Genomic DNA, 16,680 nt, shown 5'->3' with positions numbered 1-16,680 from the left:
ACCACGTAATTAACATAAGTAAATACCCCATTTATTGTTTGAATGAATCATTAAATATTTTTCCCTCAAATTAAAGTCATAAACCAAATGAAAACTAAAAGAATCCTTATCAAATCCAATAGGCGTGGTTAACTAATTAGCACTCAAACAATCGTGCACCAACTTGTAAGCTACGGATTAGATTTGTTTGGAAAGAAACAACTCAAACAAACTTAAGCTTTTTAAATTAAAACCCCAATTTTTCTACCACCTAATTTTGCCATGTGTCAATAACCCAATTCACCATTTATTTTCTACAATATTACCATGCAGTTTGCCGAGCTCATGCTATTATAAAGTACCTTAATTAATTAATTTTACTTTACGTGAAATGAAGTTTAACAAGGAATCTAGAAATTATATTCCAAGGTTTCAACATATGGACGGTTTAGATTTATTGATCATAACATTAGCTCACTCTACTTTACACGTGTCGAACGTCGATAGCTTTAGAAATGACTCATACTCCTATCATGTAATTTCTCATGATAAACTTAGGATTAGTTGAGCTAATAACTAATCAAAGTTTGCCACTAAAAAAATTGGTCGGCCGTTTTTTCAGTTTTGTGATGCACACACATAAGCAAGAAATAGTATGTAACGTTAGCTAGAAGTGAAATTAATTAATGATAATTTAATTAATCTTTGTATCATTATCTCAGGATTAGTGGTGAAGCATATATATAATATGTAGTCAATGTGTAAATTCGTTAAAATCAAATAAATAGTGGATGACTTTATAAGGCATTGATCGATTTTTGAATATACCTTTGTCATATTCGTTTCAATGTTGTATTTGTGAAAGGGACAAGCTAAGCTAAGTTCTGCAAGCAATTCACGCTTTCTAATGGGTTTTGATTGTTGCAAATCAAATGGAATATCATTAATTAGTTCATCGTCTAAACTAAAACATTAATTTAATATCTTTATTGGCTTTCATAATTATCATCATTATTAGAGTTGAAAAACAAAGTTGAATTGTGTTTTATTTCTTTCGATTAACATTTACTATAAAATATATAATATTGAGTTGTAATTTGTTCACCAGTAAAAGGATACTAAGGGTTACTTTTACTTGGTCAAAATGATATTAAGGTTGACTTAAGCATTTTGGAGGCCCTATGCTACCAATAAAACCAAGGGCTCCTTTTAAAAAAAAAATTACTCTTATAAAAAGAAAGCAAATAAAATCAATCAATCAATAACTATATACTAAAAGACACACCAGCAATGACACGTGTCATTTTCTGGTGTGTCCTTAGTTTTTTTTTTATTAAAAAATATTTTGGAAACAAATCTTATACAATACATAAATAAAAGATAACAAATTTATACACAATTAAAAGATTTGATGTATATTTCCATAATATATTATCAACTATATAAAAAAAAAATAGATTTTTTTTATAGAATTTGTGTCAAATATTACTAGAAGGATTCTATTTTTATTTTTATTTTTATTTAATTATATATTAAAAGCTCCAAGAAAGTAATTCGAATATCAAATATTAAAAAATTACTTAAAATAAAAGATTTGATTTATCCTTCCAAAAAAAATAACAACTTTAAATTTAAGCAAAAAAGAAAAGAAAAAAAAATTATTAACATAATTTTTAATGTCCTGCGTTTTAATAAATTCATTTAGTGAAATCAAATATATACAAAAATATATGCATATTAACAAATGCATAGCTTTAAAATCATGTCTTGCCAATGAGCAGTGGCTAATTATCACCTTTTACATACCCCCGGGTGCACATAGAGGTATGTGTAGGCAAAAGTAGTTTTAAAGAAAATATACTAGCTAATAGGCTCTTTCATAAATTAAGCATAATATTTTAAACAAATTTTTATTTTATAACTAATTGTAGTATTAATATGAAACAATTATTAAAAATAACCGTGCATGGCACGGGACCTAACCTAGTACATACAAAGTATTTATAACGGTAATCTTACTAAGAGCATCAACAATGGTGAGGATAAATATATCCTTTCCCATTTTATTTCTTTTTTTCTCCAATCGACACATCATATTCTCTTTATTCCACATCACTTCCCACTATCTCCATCCTTTTTCTCATTCTCCTTCTCTAATATTTTTAACATCAATAAGGATGCTTTCCCATTTTCAATCTCCTATTTACATATACCCCACTATATATTCTATCTCTTATTTATATAATTATTTATTAATATAATAGTTTTAAATAAAAAATAAAAACTAAAAATAATAAAGCTTTTGGCACAAGAGCCAAGGAAAAGAATCCTTTCCATTAAGAGGAAACCACCTTTTCCTCTTCTTAAGAGGATCCTTTCCCCCTCTTTTACATCAATGAGGATCCTTTTAGTCAACAAAAAAGTGAGCTAAAAGGATACAAATCCTCGTTGTTGTTGGTGCTCTAATAGTTTTTATTATTCATTATAGTGTTTTTTTATGAGTTGTGAATGTAAATGTAAATATAAATATATATTGATCCTTACTCGGCTACTCCTTACTCCTTAGGGACTTAGGATTCTAGGAATATTATCAAAGTATAAGAATTAAATAGTATCCTAACTTCTTGTTTATCTTTTCTTATTATAAAAAAAAATGAAAATACTATTGAAAGAACTCATACTTAATTTTTGTAAAAAAAAAACTTAATTTCTTTCTTTATTACTCCAAAATAATACATTCATAAATCTGTGTATAAAGAAATGGGCCTAGACATAGATTTATGGTCATATAGAATTATAGACATACTAATAAAAATGTATGGGTCAAAGTTCCAAGGGAAACATTCACCAACCTAGGTTCATATTGTAATTTGTGGGCCCAAACCAATAATTTGCATTTTTCAAGAAATCGAACAGAAATGAGGACCACCAATTAAGGAAAATACAAGTAATTAATTGTGTAAAATTATAGTCAAATGTTTGCCGATGTCAAATAATAGTGGCTATCGGTGGTATAGGATGGCCGCCGGCCACCGACCATTTTAATGCATAAAATAGTGGTCACACCAATGATGTGACCTCTTTGTAATAAAACAAGCTTCAATAGTTCTATATATATTCCAATTTTATTCTCAAATCTATATTGTGGATTTGTGGGATATTTTAAATTTGTATTTCTCTTTTCTTATTTTGACACTCTTGAATGATTTTTTATTTCCACTTATATTGTTGTGATAAGGGGTTACATAATATTAAACCGAATAATATCTTAAAATTTTGAAACTATGTTCTTTCAAAAAAAAAAAAAAAAAAGAAAGAAATTATGAATTAGTTTGGGTGAGACAAAATTGTGAATTGCTAGATGAGGACATTAATCAAATTAATTCGCAAAAATTTATATTAACAAAGTTGGGCAAGAGCATCTCCAATGGTTCAATTATAAGGACTTGCTTGCAATTTAAATAAAGTTCCTAGCTACATATTTACCATTGGAGAACAAAAAATTGAGCAACATGCAATCAACTGTAGCCCAACCAAGCTACATGCTTGATTGAAAAATAAGACAAATAATCTCCACTCATATTGTTACATGTGTATAATTATCTATTATTTTTGAAAATTTTATTTTTTGCATACTACAATATGTCGTGGCTTACTATTGGAACAATTTGTTGCATAAAAAGTGTTGTATCTTAGAAATTGATATGGAAAAGCAAGCTACAAAGCATTGTAGCTTTCCATTGGAGATGCTCTTAGCCACCTTTTGTTTTATCTGAAAATGACATTGGTGTATTTAGAAAGTAGTTTTGTCGGGAAATTTTTTAATAATGCATTGTTAATTGTCCCCTTAGATTCGCTTTTAATAACATTTAATTGTTTAATTTTTTTAAACTGTATGACCAAGATAACAAATCAAAAGCGAAAAGCTAATGAGAAAACCATAAACAAGAACAACAAGACCTAAATTCCATAAATGATTTGAAATTGGTTAACATAAATAAACTTTTATTTTTTGAAAAAAAAAATACAAAAACAAAAAAACTCTCACTTCCCCTGGTAAGAAAAACGACACCGTGTCGTCTTACTGATAAGTCTCGTGTCTTCTAGAGCTGTAGTGCTATACTCCAGCAATCCACCTTCAGAAAAAAAAAAGGTGAGAAAAATGGCGGCAATGAAGCAACTTGCTCTAAGATCAGCTTTCAAAACTGCGTCGTTTCACTTTGGTTCACACCAACTTCCTCTTCGTCGAAACTATGTCCGCGCTTTCTCAGCAGCGATCATGTCTCCGCCGTCAATGGCGGTGGTTTACGATCAGCACGGCCCACCTGACCAACTCACCAGGTCCCACCTTCTCTCTTTCTCTCTCCTCACTACATTGCACTTTCTCAAATTCATCTCATAAACATTTCTAGGGTTTAAATTTGCAGATTAGTGGAATTTCCGCCGGTTGAAATCAAAGCACATGATGTTTGTGTTAAAATGCTTGCTGCTCCCATCAATCCTTCTGATATTAATCGAATTGAAGGTATATAAATTCTTGCTGCATTATATTTTGATGCAATTTTGTGAATTTTGATTGGTTTAGTTTTGGTTGTTATAGGGTTTTGAATGAGTTTTTGTGCAATTGTTTGAATGTTTTATACAGGGGTTTATCCAGTAAGGCCTGTTCCACCGGCAGTTGGAGGCTATGAAGGTGTTGGAGAAGTTTACGCGGTCGGGTCTGGTGTTAATGGTCTTTCCCCTGGTGATTGGGTTATTCCTTCTCCCCCTTCCTTTGGTATTCAACTTTCAAACTTATTATCTATTTTTTTTTGTTGTAATTTGCATTTCATGGTTTGCATTGCAGTATAGTTAGTTAATATGAGTGTAGGACTTTCGTATTATGTAAGATATGAGGCAACTTCTAATAGGAATGTTTTATCGTATATTGCCCATCTTATCCTGGAATTCGTGTTTACAATGGACCTAGCATCATCATGAGGATCCGAATAATGACATTGTTAGTTTCTCAATAGCATGATTATAGTATATTTTGCTTTATTATCCAACATACTTTATCTTGGTATGATCCCTTATCAAGGTGCTTTTCCAATGTGCTTTACGTGTGCTATTAAGAATGGCGTATATGATATTGATTTGTTAAAGTTGGGAAGTACCTGAGGAGATGAAAACTACTACAACATTATGATTCTAGAATTATTGACCTGATCTTTCTTGCAATGCTGAGGGAGAAAGTGTAATTGGCTAATTGCTTTAGTTTTCTCATGCCAATCCATTGTGGGGCATTTAGCTTATGCTGCATTGGTTGCTTTACTCAGGAACATGGCAATCCTATATCGTACAAGAGCAAAGTGTATGGCACAAAATTAACAAAGACACACCTATGGAGTATGCTGCCACAGTCACTGTCAATCCTCTGACCGCTTTTAGAATGTTTAAAGACTTCGTCCAACTGAATCCAGGTAACCTGACCTTTTTTTTTAAAAAATAAAATTATCTTGCATTTTAAATATCACTACTCAGTAATTATACAATTTTTGTCACTTGTCTAGGATGGTTTGGATGTATGCAGCTCTGCAGCCTTAGATATAATTAGTGATGATTAATACCTGCAGTTTATTCACTTTCCAAATTAGTAGTACTTTATTTATCTTGCTGAATTATCAACAGGTGATGCAATTGTGCAAAACGGAGCAACAAGCATGGTCGGGCAGTGCATCATTCAGCTTGCACGAATTCAAGGTGTCCATAGCATCAACATTATTAGAGACAGGTGCTAGTGTGAACGATTGATCGGTGTTGAAATGATGCTGTTTGGTTTTAATTTCGTGAGTCTTTCACTTGCTTCAGGGCTGGGGCAGATGAAGTAAAGGAAAATCTCAAGAAGCTTGGGGCAGATGAAGTATTTACTGAAAGCCAATTAGACGTGAAAAAAGTGAAGGAATTGCTGGTAATTTATGTCACTATCAAAATCTTTATAGTTACTGGATCCTCATGCGTGTCGGTTTGAAGATCTTCTTCATCAATTATATCTGCTTGTTAATTATAAGAATTTGAACTTTCTAGGGATCTTTGCCTGAACCAGCTTTGGGTTTTAATTGTGTTGGGGGAAATGCTGCTACTTTGGTTCTCAAATTTTTGAGGTTTCAATATTCAACTTGATTCTTTGTAATGTTAAGTCTCTCTGCTCTTATGATGATATTTACAACATTTTCTGTTTGCCAGGAGTGGAGGAACTATGGTGACATATGGCGGAATGTCTAAAAAGCCTGTTACAGTGTCTACTTCATCATTCATCTTCAAGGTATACTTGTGGTTATGATGTTGTTGTGCATCACAGAGACAGAGTTGTGAGAAGTGAGGATCCAATTTAGTTGGTTAGGTGATTGTATTAAGTATATAGTCTGTCTGAATGAATCATCTGCATTTAACTACTTTTCATTGATCTTTGCTGTTTGCCAATCATTTTGTTTTTTTTTAAAAAGTGACATTTGTTGCTGCTAAATACTATCTCCGTTTCATATTATATGTAACATTTGTAAAAAATGGATGCTTTATATTTACAACAAATGTTTGTGTTTTTTTTTTATTTTTTTTTTATTTTTTTATTTTTAAGTTGTTATTTCTCCCTATCTTCTCCTCATCACATGCATCTCTATCTTTCCCTCTCCATTTAACACTCATGAGCAAATTTTGCCTAGGAGTACGTGCAAACTTATTTGTTGCAAATAATATGAAATAGAGGTAGTAAATGTTAATCATGCACCTTATCACCAATGTTGAGTTTCTAATATGTGGTATATTGTTAGCTGATGATATCCTTTGTTCCATGGATTTCTAGGATCTTTCTTTGAGGGGATTCTGGCTTCAGAAATGGATGAGTTCAGATAAAGCTGATGAATGCAGAGATATGATTGATCAACTTTTAGGTCTGATGCGTGATGGAAAGATAAAATATGAGTAAGTTTTCTTTTGCAGAATTATATACGTTATAAATTTTCAATGTTTTTGAATGTGAAATTATCTATGCTGCATTATACATACGATGTTAGAAGTTTTAGTTGGATAGCTTAACCTTTCCATACTACTCTATTTTTGCCCCCTTGTTACGAACTCTAGTTGCTGCAAATGTTAGACATTTAAGCTGGCTGTTTGTCCTTTTATTTCTTCTAATTCTATCTGCTATCACGAAGAGCAAATAAATTGTCTGAGAATTTTACAGGAATAACTCCTAAGTTTGCTTGTCTTACTTTGATAAAACCAACTTAATTTGGATACTATTCCCTAGTCACAACTTGGCCCCATGTCCCTAGGATAATTTTGGATAATCTAATTTTGGTATTTAATAATACGGAGTAGAGGGAGATTTTAGGATTATTCAATCCTGCTTAATTGCGCTTGTTCTAGATTATATGCTTCTTACGCCTGTTTGCATCTGTTGCTTGCAGCATGGAACTTGTTCCTTTCAAAGATTTTCATATTGCTCTGGATAAGGCGCTTGGTAAACAGGGGAGCAACCCTAAACAAGTCCTCATTTTTTGATTGTGGTGATGCTGGCTTGTGCTGTTACAGTGTTATTTAATCCGAGAATAATTGTTGGAGAAGTTCAGTGACAGCGGCAGTTTCATGAAAGTTGAGCGAATCTTTAAATTAGCACTGTAAATCTTGCATACTTGTTGATATGTCAACCCTCCCTTCTTAGTATACTACAATTCTAAGTTTATATCAATTGCTTAACTTGTCCATCAATAAAGTAATGTCTTTATTCTGTGTGAAATGAAAAGGGAACTTCAAGGTCAAATGTTTTGATACCAAAGCAACCTAAATTATACAAAGTTTTAACTTTTTATGTTTGATATCCAGATTTTATGGATAAACTAATATACAATATAAGACACATTTTTAACTGTATTACTGATAATAAGATATGTTTGAATATTACATATGTTGGATAATTTACCTACCGTTCTTAATTTTTCACCCAGGTCGATTCTTATGTATTGCCAGTAATTACCGGAACACAATTTTTGCCCAAAAATGCAGACAACTATTGTTGTGCATGAAGCAAATACTAGTATGCGTGCAGCATCAGTAGATCATTTTGCCTGCTCTCCAGGAAAGATTTTCCAATTTGGGTGATTTTTTTTATATTTTTTTTTTTACATTGCCCCCCTCTTATTAAAGAAAACCCTGCCATTGGTGTCCAGATCCAGAGATCGGTTTATCATGCCTTGCAAATTGCTATGTAGCACCAATAATTTCATCTTCAGGCTTCAGTGGAGACTGTTAGTCTGCGAGTTGTGGAAATATAAACAACTATGGAGTAATAATTACAAACATGTGATTTTATCAAAAAATTGTTACTTTAAACTGTTTTGAAAATGTATTCTGGCCTATACACAACAGCAGCAGAATGAATCAAAAATTAAAGAGATGATCGAAGTTTATCATTGAAGATAACTGGAGCATCTTCCCAATGAATCTTATACGGTAGAATGACAATTGTAGCTCAATCCAACACAAAACTTCAAATATATATGCCGCCAACCAATTTTCAGCTAACGTTTTCCTTGTCCAATATATAGTTCACAGCATCTTCCACAGTGTCAACAACCTACAGAAATAACACAAAAGACACTCAAACATAGCTTGATAAACATAACGAATAAGCGGACATGCTAGTAGGTAGAGCCTGCGCCTGGAACATTGTTAGACTTTTCCATAGTTTCTTTAAGATGAAAAGATAGTCTGTGATAAGCTTTAATAGGGTCAATTTAAAGTAATGTCAGCTTGGCCTCCAATTAACTCTTGACATAATTCCCTATAGAGTACTTGTTTGATGTGTAGTCTTTCCTTAAAATTTTAGTAATTTAGTTGAGCGAGTTATTAGGAATTTAAGATAATATAAGAAAAAATCAACATTAGCTTACAACATTCAGTCACATGGCCAAATTTTAGAAACAGAGAGTACTACACTCGAAACATGTAATATAAGTTCATGAAAGCAATTCTCATAAGTGTTCAGACTTCAATATATTACAAAGAAAAATAAATGCACAAAAATATGTCAAATACCAATGCATGACAACCAATTCTCACAAGTGTTCAGTAATTACATACCATATCTGCCGGACATTCAGGATCATTTTCTTTTCCTCTAAAAACTCCAGTCCTAGTTAAAATAGAGAACCAAGGACGTCCTGCCTGAAATAAACAATATTTTGCAAGTATTGTAATGTCAGTATGACATCAGAGTATATATGTGTATGTTTCAAGCTGCTTAATGAGATGTAGTCACCAGAAATTACTAATGCAAACAGCCGAACAAGCTATGAGACTCACCTGTTGTGCACCTTTAATGTCAACTGAAGGGTTGTCTCCAATCATGTATAGGGTTTCAAAAGGACTAATGCCACCAAGGTCTTGATTGGCAGTCAGTTGGTTATGAAGTTGCTGAAGAGTATTTTCGGCATTTTTGAAAGCAAGTGGATTTGGCTTACCAACAGCCGAATATTGCAAAGGATGAGGGTGAATACTACACAATTAAACACACTATAAGTCTATCAGAGCAGTACATCAATTTTTAAGAACCAAACTAGACAACTTATCATATGGTTAAAGATGCTACAGTCAAAAATGCCAAAATATTAATCTCAATCAAGTGGTCAATCCAAGAAACACCCAAGGGAACAGTAGACCATATGCTTATTTTTTATCAATAGTACTTGAGGTTGAAAATATTACCCCTGATCACAAGCGCAGGTGGTTCAGCATTTAAACAATATCACTTTTCGACAATTAACAATCAAAATTAATAAATTAGACACTCCAGAACATTTTTTTTTCATGATTAATTGGTGTGCTAGCCTACTAGGTGCATTTACAAACAAACCCAACCAAGAGCGAAGAAAAAATTAGGTTATTATGGGGTAACAATTCTACAAAAATTAACAGCAAATACATGATCGAAGATTAAGCAATTTGCAGATGATATATCAACAGAATATACTCTAGTGCTCTTTGTTAAAGAGATCTCAAAAACCTTACCTGTTGAAGACAGATTGCAATGAAATCCTAAAGGCACCCATCCCAAATCGTTCAGTGGGGAATGCACCCTATCTTCGGTGATAACACATCAGTAAATAACAGATAAACAAAGCACTTTAAAATATGACTTACAGAAATCCAATCTGAAAGTAAACTCACTTGGTATTTCAGATCATCATGAGCAAAGTATAGAGGAGGTTGAGTTCCAATTTCTTCTCCAGGAAGGCCTCCAGTTCTCAATATGTCACAGAGAACCTAAGACTACAATTAATTAGTGACTAGGAATAAACCATTTACAATGTGCCATGAATATAAATATATTTTAAAGAACAAGTTGGAATAGCGTAGACTTTAAATTGAGTTATGCAAACAACCTGAACGTCCCTGCTCCAATCAACAGAGTCACTCACGACAAATACTGCTTGGACCCTCTGAGAGCAAACATATTCCTTTAGCTCCGCTGAAGGGAAACCTTTGCTCTGTTCTGAACTATTCAGTGTCCATTTTTTATGAGGTGCCAAAGGATCAATGTTGTCGAAGCACAATGCATAGTCATCTATAGAAATAACATTCCTGGAAAAATGGAACAAGCGCATGAGAAGTTGTAGCAGTACAGAACTTGGTGAACAGTCATGTAAATTATACCCTCTTTCAGTCTTCACCCTTGTAATAAGTGGCCAATTATAAGTGTATGTATCCTTTGTTAGCATCCATTAGTTTTATCATGGTAGTTATTGAAGGATGGAAGGAATATCTCAGAAAAGTAGATAATGACCATACTTGAATCCATATTCAGACAGCACTGCAGCAGGTTCACCTTTGCCAACAGCAACAACAAAATCATTCTCAAACCTGCATTTAGTCAACAACATGAAATTAGGAGATGAGAAATAAGTCTTAAATTCTACCAAGAAAAGGAATTGCGATGATTTCTAAAATTTTGCATGCTTCAGAGAATTTATGAAACAGCTATGCAAAATAGATATATTACATCACAACAATGTCTGCAGATACCTGTGTGCCAGTTGTTTGAACGGCGAATGTCCATGCAAAACCTGTAATAATGATGCAGAGTAAGGTAAGAGGTGTTGTAGTTGTAGGTGATAGTTGAAAGCCACCAACATATAGGCCTTAGCTGAGTAACATAAAAACTTACTTGTGAAGATGAAACTTCTACACCAAAGAGTTTACTCAACTCAATAGCCCTCTTGGATTCACGAACTCCACCCCCTAGCAGACATAATATGCCAAACTAGTTACTTGACAATGAAAAAGTTGAGAGCACTTACAACTACCAAAACCAGGGGAGATCAAGATCTCCCCAACTTTAAATTAAAGTCCTAAACAACAAAACTAACAACAATTGTGGTGTATGTCATCCTCAAATTCAACAATCATCGTCGATAATGCATGCTTTAATGCTTTTCTACGATTCATTAACTAAAAACATGTTATGAGGCCATGAAGTATGAACTGACAGTGTAACAAAAACTTACCGTTAGTTAAAAAGACATAGGGGACCTTCAAGGAATCTACATTCACAATCATCAAATCAGATTAGCGAAAAACACGAACCAATAATGTAAAAACAAACACTAACATATTTCCTCACTTTTACCCAAGTCAATCAAAGTATGTTTAAAAGATACTTATCTCGAGATTCCATCCTAAAACCAATTGGGGCAAGAGGAGTAACCCTCTAATATTAACAACAATCTATGGAGTACTAGTACTCCAGGTTTGAATTAGTTGTCACATTACCGGTTTAAATTACACAATCAATGTGACTATCAAATTAAGATGGTATAACTTCACCACACATCTCCAACATAGTAGATTGGCATGCCAATGACAATTGTGACAAATCAAGTTTTTTGTTTTCATGTAAAGTTGTCATAAATTAACGGGCACCCATCAAATTATACAATTTATCTAATTAAATTAAAAACTAAGGGTTATTTTCACCTAAATTCCTCCAATAAACTAACAAATTAAATACCCAAAAACAAAAAAGAACGGACCTCGGGGATGATAAAGCTTACTAAGAGCTTGAGGGGAGCCACCAATGGTGGAATTACCCCGAAGAAGGACACCATCAATATCAAAAGCAATGCCAAACGGATTCCTGTCAAATTTCCCAATTCATCAGAAAATTGAAAAAATTAAAAAGGGGCAGAAAAATAGAGAGAATAGAGATGAAGAAAGGAACCCAGAAGAAGAAGAATGAGAGAAAGAACGCCAGAAAAAAGATGAAGTTTGTTTATCTCTCTGTAATACTGCTGTTGATAATTTACTGACGATTCTATACATTCTGATTCTCCTCTTTCTTCCTTGCGCTTCTCTCTCCGGTGAGATTGAAGGGAAAGTAGAGTTGAAGAAGCAGAATAATTAAACATACTAGTCAAAAGTCAAACTATTTAGCTTAAGTGCAATTAACATTGTTGAGAGTTTAGTTGATGATTAACCTTTGGTTTGTACAATTTTTTTATTTTGAAAGAAAGATTTTTTTTTAATTACTTGTATTTTATTTATTTATTATTTTTCTTATATACATATATTGTATGTCATATACGTGTTGGATATTAACATGAGCATAGTTGTTATAAAAGAGGTTCATACTTGTTGTAATTCTAACGAAGAATACTTTATAACTAAAGTGTCATGGTTTTTGCACTGAGTAGTTTAAGTGTGTTTCTATACTCATATATAATATAATTCCATCACCCTTTTAATTATGTTTTATTTGGTTCCAAAGTTGAATTTGATGGGTAAGACGTTGGATATGTAAAACCTCTAGGTTATGAGTTAAACTAATACTCCGTAAATTATAAACCCCGACCAACAAAACCCGAGGTCTCACAATCATAGTGCTAGAAACATTCATGGATGATCAACTAGCTTAGTTAGTTAAAGTATTGAGGGGTGGTACTCAAAACTTGAGAGTTGAGATCAAATCTCATTTACATTATTTGTTTTTGTGAGTTTCTCTGTACACCTTAAAAAAAATGTGACATAAAAACAATTAAAGTGGATTGCAAGAGTCCTTTCAAATTTTCTTATTTAGTTTAGAACTCAAACATGTATTAACAATTAATGAAAATGTTACCGAGAGCAAGACTACTCCATTGCTATCAAGATGTAAATTTCTCCACCTATTGACTTCCAAGTTAAGGTGCAAATAACGAAGATATTAATTGTACGAATTAACTTTTTAGATAAGATTGTCTAAGACCATCTAGACGAGTCTGAGTAAAGAGAAAGAACAATTGAAATAAAATCACATGTTATTCACCAAAGGAGTCGTATGATGATAATTCAGTCTTATTTATACGTTTTTCATTCTTAATTTAGTTTGTTTAAGACTTTACCAAATAGAAAACCAAAAGAATTGTATGATGATAATTCAGTCTTATTAGACGTTTTTTATTCTTAATTTAGTTTGTTTAAAACTTTACCAAATAGAAAAATTGTAAGACATTTTAGCTCAAGATTGGTTTGGGTCGTAAGATGCGACAACACACACAAATACACAATTCATGTTTAAGGTCTACTTTAACTCTTCAAGGAAAAAAAATCCATTACCAAGTAGGCAAGTAGGGATATAGTAAGCTCCAATTAGCCCACGTTTACGGTGTACATACATTCTACCAATAATAACGGACTAGAAAACAAAACCAAACCGCATAATATAATAGTAGAAAACTACAGTACCATTATCTAATTTTAATTTCTCCAATTTCCACTCTTTTGACTCTTGCCGGAAGTTGATGGGCATAAAAATTGGAGTTTTTGTGATCAGATTAACTGATTGAATTCATCCTTCACCATTTTTTATGGTTGGTATGTTCTTCATTTCTTTTATTTATGTCTTCATATAATTTTATATTTTTCGGTCGGTGGTGTTTCATTATCTAAAATATGTCACTTTATTAGATAATTTTTGCATAATTTTATGTGCAATTATCATATTTGTATGATTTATTTTAATGTTCATCAATCTTCAACTGGGTTTTTAATAGAATTCTAGTTTCTTGCCCATAATTCTCCAAGTTTGAATTTTTCTGTATGTAATTTTCTGGGTTATCAATTTTTTTTCTGGTTGTTATCTGGGTTTTCTTGAAATTGTGGAAATGGTGAATGCTATTGGGTTTGCTCCATTAAGCTATGGAATAGAATCATCTTACCCTAGGTGGCAAGACCTTGTTGCATTTAAAAAATTGAGGATTGAAGCATGTTCTAGGGTTTCAATTACTCAAACTAGTGATAAAAAGCTAAAATACATAGTCCCAATTCGGAGTAAAGCCAGAGAGTTTAGGCTTTTTAACTCGGTCGAGTTGGACCGGGTTTTGACTAGTGTGGATGAGGATGAAATGAGTGAAGGGTTCTTTGAGGCAATAGAAGAATTAGAACGGATGGCCCGAGAACCGTCTGATGTTCTTGAAGAAATGAATGACCGGCTCTCGGCCCGAGAGCTGCAGCTGATGTTGGTGTACTTTTCACAAGAGGGGAGGGATTCTTGGTGTGCATTAGAGGTGTTTGAGTGGTTGAAGAAAGAGAATCGCGTTGATAAGGAGATGATGGAGTTGATGGTGTCAATCATGTGTGGGTGGATTAAGAATATGATTGAAGCTGAAAAGGAAGTTGGGGAAGTGGTTGATCTTTTGGTTGACATGGATTGTGTTGGTCTGAAACCCAATTTTAGCATGATGGAGAAGGCCATTTCTGTGTACTGGGATTCGGGGAAGTCAGATCAAGCAGTTTCTTTTGTCGAGGAGGTTCTGAGACGCAGAATCCTGTCTTTAGAGGATGGTGTGGATGATATACACAGGGGAGGCCCTGCTGGCTATCTTGCTTGGAAGATGATGGTAAGATTTTCTTCCAATATTCAACTTCATTCTAATATTCAACTTCATTAATCATTTGTCATATTGAGAACTATGTAGTATTTGTAATTTTCAAGGCTTGGCATAATAAGTAAGATCATCACTTTGCAACTGTCAGATTATCATTGCATATTGATGTTTTATGCAAGTATATGTGATTGTCTAGCTGCTAAAAATAAACGGATATTATGGAATTACGTGCTCTGTAATTATTGGGGGTAACATTATGTGATCAAATCACCTTCATACTATCCTGTTTAGTTGAAAATTGCTGCCATAAATCAAGTATTTTCTTGGTTATATTGTCTATAATACAAGGCTTGGGTATCATGGTCTATAAGGCTTTATTCCTGTGATTGATTGCTCTCACTGTGTCAAATTACTTGCTGCTTCACCCTTCTTTTATTCTTAGATTCATGTTTCCTGTTATCATAGAATACTAGCAGGATATACCAGTGCCATAATTATTTGTTACGGAGTACTCAAATATACCAACAAAACAACAACCAACTCTTTAGTATGTGTCTGTAAATCCTTAAACCAAGTATACATGTTTATTGTATCTTCTAGGAGAAAGGAGATTACAGAGATGCTGTTAGATTGGTGATTCGCTTGAAGGAAAGTGAATTGAATCCTGAAATGTACAGCTATCTCATTGCAATGACAGCTGTGGTGAAAGAGTCGAATGAAGTTGCAAAAGCATTGCGTAAGTTGAAGGGTTTTTCTAGGGCTGGTCTAGTTGCTGAGTTAGATGAAGAAAATATTAGGCTTGTTGAGAAGCATCAGTCTGATCTTCTGGATGAAGGGATCCTACTCTCAAGCTGGTTGATCAAGGAGGGAAATACTTCAGTGCTTAGTTCAGTTCATGAAAAGCTTCTTGCTATGTATATTTGTGCTGGTCGTGGGCTTGATGCCGAAAAACAGTTGTGGGAAATGAAGCTTTTAGGTAAGGAGGTTGAGAGGTACTTCTATGACATAGTTTTAGCTATCTGTGCCTCTCAAAGAGAAGATGGAGCTGTTTCTAGATTGCTGACTACATTGGAAGCTACAAGCTCTTCATCTAAAAAGAAAACTTTAACATGGTTGCTTCGAGGCTATATCAAAGGTGGCAATTATGTGGATGCTGCAGAAACATTAGCCAGAATGCTTGATTCTGGATTGCATCCAGATTTATTGGACAGAATTGCTGTTCTGCAGGGTCTCAGGAAAAAGATGCACCAACCTGGGACTGCAGAGATCTATCTAAGGCTTTGCAAGCGCCTGTCAGATGCCGACTTGATTGGACCTTGTCTCGTATATATGTACATAAAGAAGTATAAGCTTTGGATTGTGAAGATGATTTAGGTAGTGTATGGTAGAGGAGTTGCTCGCAAAATGTTTGTGTTTGCAAATTTTGCCTATGTCGAATCCTATGACCTGAGAGTTCCAGGAGCGCAGGAATTACTTTAGAATCAAGGTACAAAGTGTAATTTCAATGCCTAGAATGTTATGTGTGTAAATTAGATGTATATCAATATATGTGTATATATATATGTGTGTATATCATCATTGTTCTTGACAATACCAAGTTATGTTACCTGTGCTTATATGTGTTAAAGAAAGATGGAAAAGAATAGACTACTTGTATTTACATGTTAATCTTCCTTCCGGTGATTTTACTAGCTTAATTATAAACTAAACTAAATCAAGTCGTTCTTTTTTTGGCCTGAATTGTGGTTCGACCTGATGCCTTGGCCGAAACTAGCTAACTTTCCTTTGCTGTAGCCTAGCC

The 16,680-nt window shown here is 33.4% G+C and overlaps 3 protein-coding genes across 3 annotated transcripts; 2 read left to right on the top strand and 1 right to left on the bottom strand.

Annotated features, from left to right (window-relative positions):
- Window positions 1-3,739: 3,739 nt before the first annotated feature.
- Window positions 3,740-7,886, top strand: LOC110684193 (enoyl-[acyl-carrier-protein] reductase, mitochondrial-like). Its single transcript, XM_021860607.1, has 10 exons — window positions 3,740-4,320; window positions 4,407-4,504; window positions 4,625-4,756; window positions 5,298-5,441; window positions 5,650-5,752; window positions 5,830-5,929; window positions 6,046-6,122; window positions 6,205-6,283; window positions 6,821-6,939; window positions 7,428-7,886. The coding sequence occupies exons 1-10, from the start codon at window positions 4,142-4,144 to the stop codon at window positions 7,519-7,521; spliced, it is 1,125 nt and encodes a 374-aa protein (XP_021716299.1). The 5' UTR covers window positions 3,740-4,141; the 3' UTR covers window positions 7,522-7,886.
- A 106-nt stretch (window positions 7,887-7,992) lies between these two features.
- Window positions 7,993-12,679, bottom strand: LOC110684192 (uncharacterized protein YKR070W-like). Its single transcript, XM_021860606.1, has 12 exons — window positions 12,236-12,679; window positions 12,048-12,151; window positions 11,523-11,558; window positions 11,183-11,256; window positions 11,041-11,081; window positions 10,807-10,878; window positions 10,401-10,599; window positions 10,186-10,281; window positions 10,027-10,094; window positions 9,322-9,514; window positions 9,100-9,183; window positions 7,993-8,593 (listed from the first exon to the last, which is right to left on the bottom strand). The coding sequence occupies exons 1-12, from the start codon at window positions 12,334-12,336 to the stop codon at window positions 8,534-8,536; spliced, it is 1,128 nt and encodes a 375-aa protein (XP_021716298.1). The 5' UTR covers window positions 12,337-12,679; the 3' UTR covers window positions 7,993-8,533.
- A 1,011-nt stretch (window positions 12,680-13,690) lies between these two features.
- On the top strand, window positions 13,691-16,547 carry LOC110684189 (pentatricopeptide repeat-containing protein At2g30100, chloroplastic-like). Its single transcript, XM_021860603.1, has 2 exons — window positions 13,691-14,891; window positions 15,480-16,547. The coding sequence occupies exons 1-2, from the start codon at window positions 14,157-14,159 to the stop codon at window positions 16,251-16,253; spliced, it is 1,509 nt and encodes a 502-aa protein (XP_021716295.1). The 5' UTR covers window positions 13,691-14,156; the 3' UTR covers window positions 16,254-16,547.
- The last annotated feature ends 133 nt before the right edge of the window (window positions 16,548-16,680 follow it).

The sequence above is a fragment of the Chenopodium quinoa genome, unplaced genomic scaffold (genome assembly GCF_001683475.1).
Source record: "Chenopodium quinoa cultivar QQ74 unplaced genomic scaffold, ASM168347v1, whole genome shotgun sequence".
NCBI classification, from domain to species: Eukaryota; Viridiplantae; Streptophyta; class Magnoliopsida; order Caryophyllales; family Amaranthaceae; genus Chenopodium; species Chenopodium quinoa.
This window is presented reverse-complemented; position numbering and strand designations above follow the sequence as displayed.

What these genes read in the sequence shown, in the direction of transcription:
- LOC110684192 (XM_021860606.1), bottom strand. Translation starts at nt 12,336, where the DNA reads ATGTATAGAATCGTCAGTAAATTATCAACAGCAGTATTACAGAGAGAT. An exon ending in TCTCATTCTTCTTCTTCTGG is followed by an intron (nt 12,152 to 12,235) that starts GTTCCTTTCTTC and finishes GAAATTTGACAG; the next exon opens with GAATCCGTTTGGCATTGCTT. An exon ending in TAAGCTTTATCATCCCCGAG is followed by an intron (nt 11,559 to 12,047) that starts GTCCGTTCTTTT and finishes TTGTGAATGTAG; the next exon opens with ATTCCTTGAAGGTCCCCTAT.
- LOC110684193 (XM_021860607.1), top strand. Translation starts at nt 4,142, where the DNA reads ATGGCGGCAATGAAGCAACTTGCTCTAAGATCAGCTTTCAAAACTGCG. An exon ending in ATCAACATTATTAGAGACAG is followed by an intron (nt 5,753 to 5,829) that starts GTGCTAGTGTGA and finishes CACTTGCTTCAG; the next exon opens with GGCTGGGGCAGATGAAGTAA. An exon ending in CTTCATCATTCATCTTCAAG is followed by an intron (nt 6,284 to 6,820) that starts GTATACTTGTGG and finishes ATGGATTTCTAG; the next exon opens with GATCTTTCTTTGAGGGGATT.
- LOC110684189 (XM_021860603.1), top strand. Translation starts at nt 14,157, where the DNA reads ATGGTGAATGCTATTGGGTTTGCTCCATTAAGCTATGGAATAGAATCA. An exon ending in ATCTTGCTTGGAAGATGATG is followed by an intron (nt 14,892 to 15,479) that starts GTAAGATTTTCT and finishes TGTATCTTCTAG; the next exon opens with GAGAAAGGAGATTACAGAGA.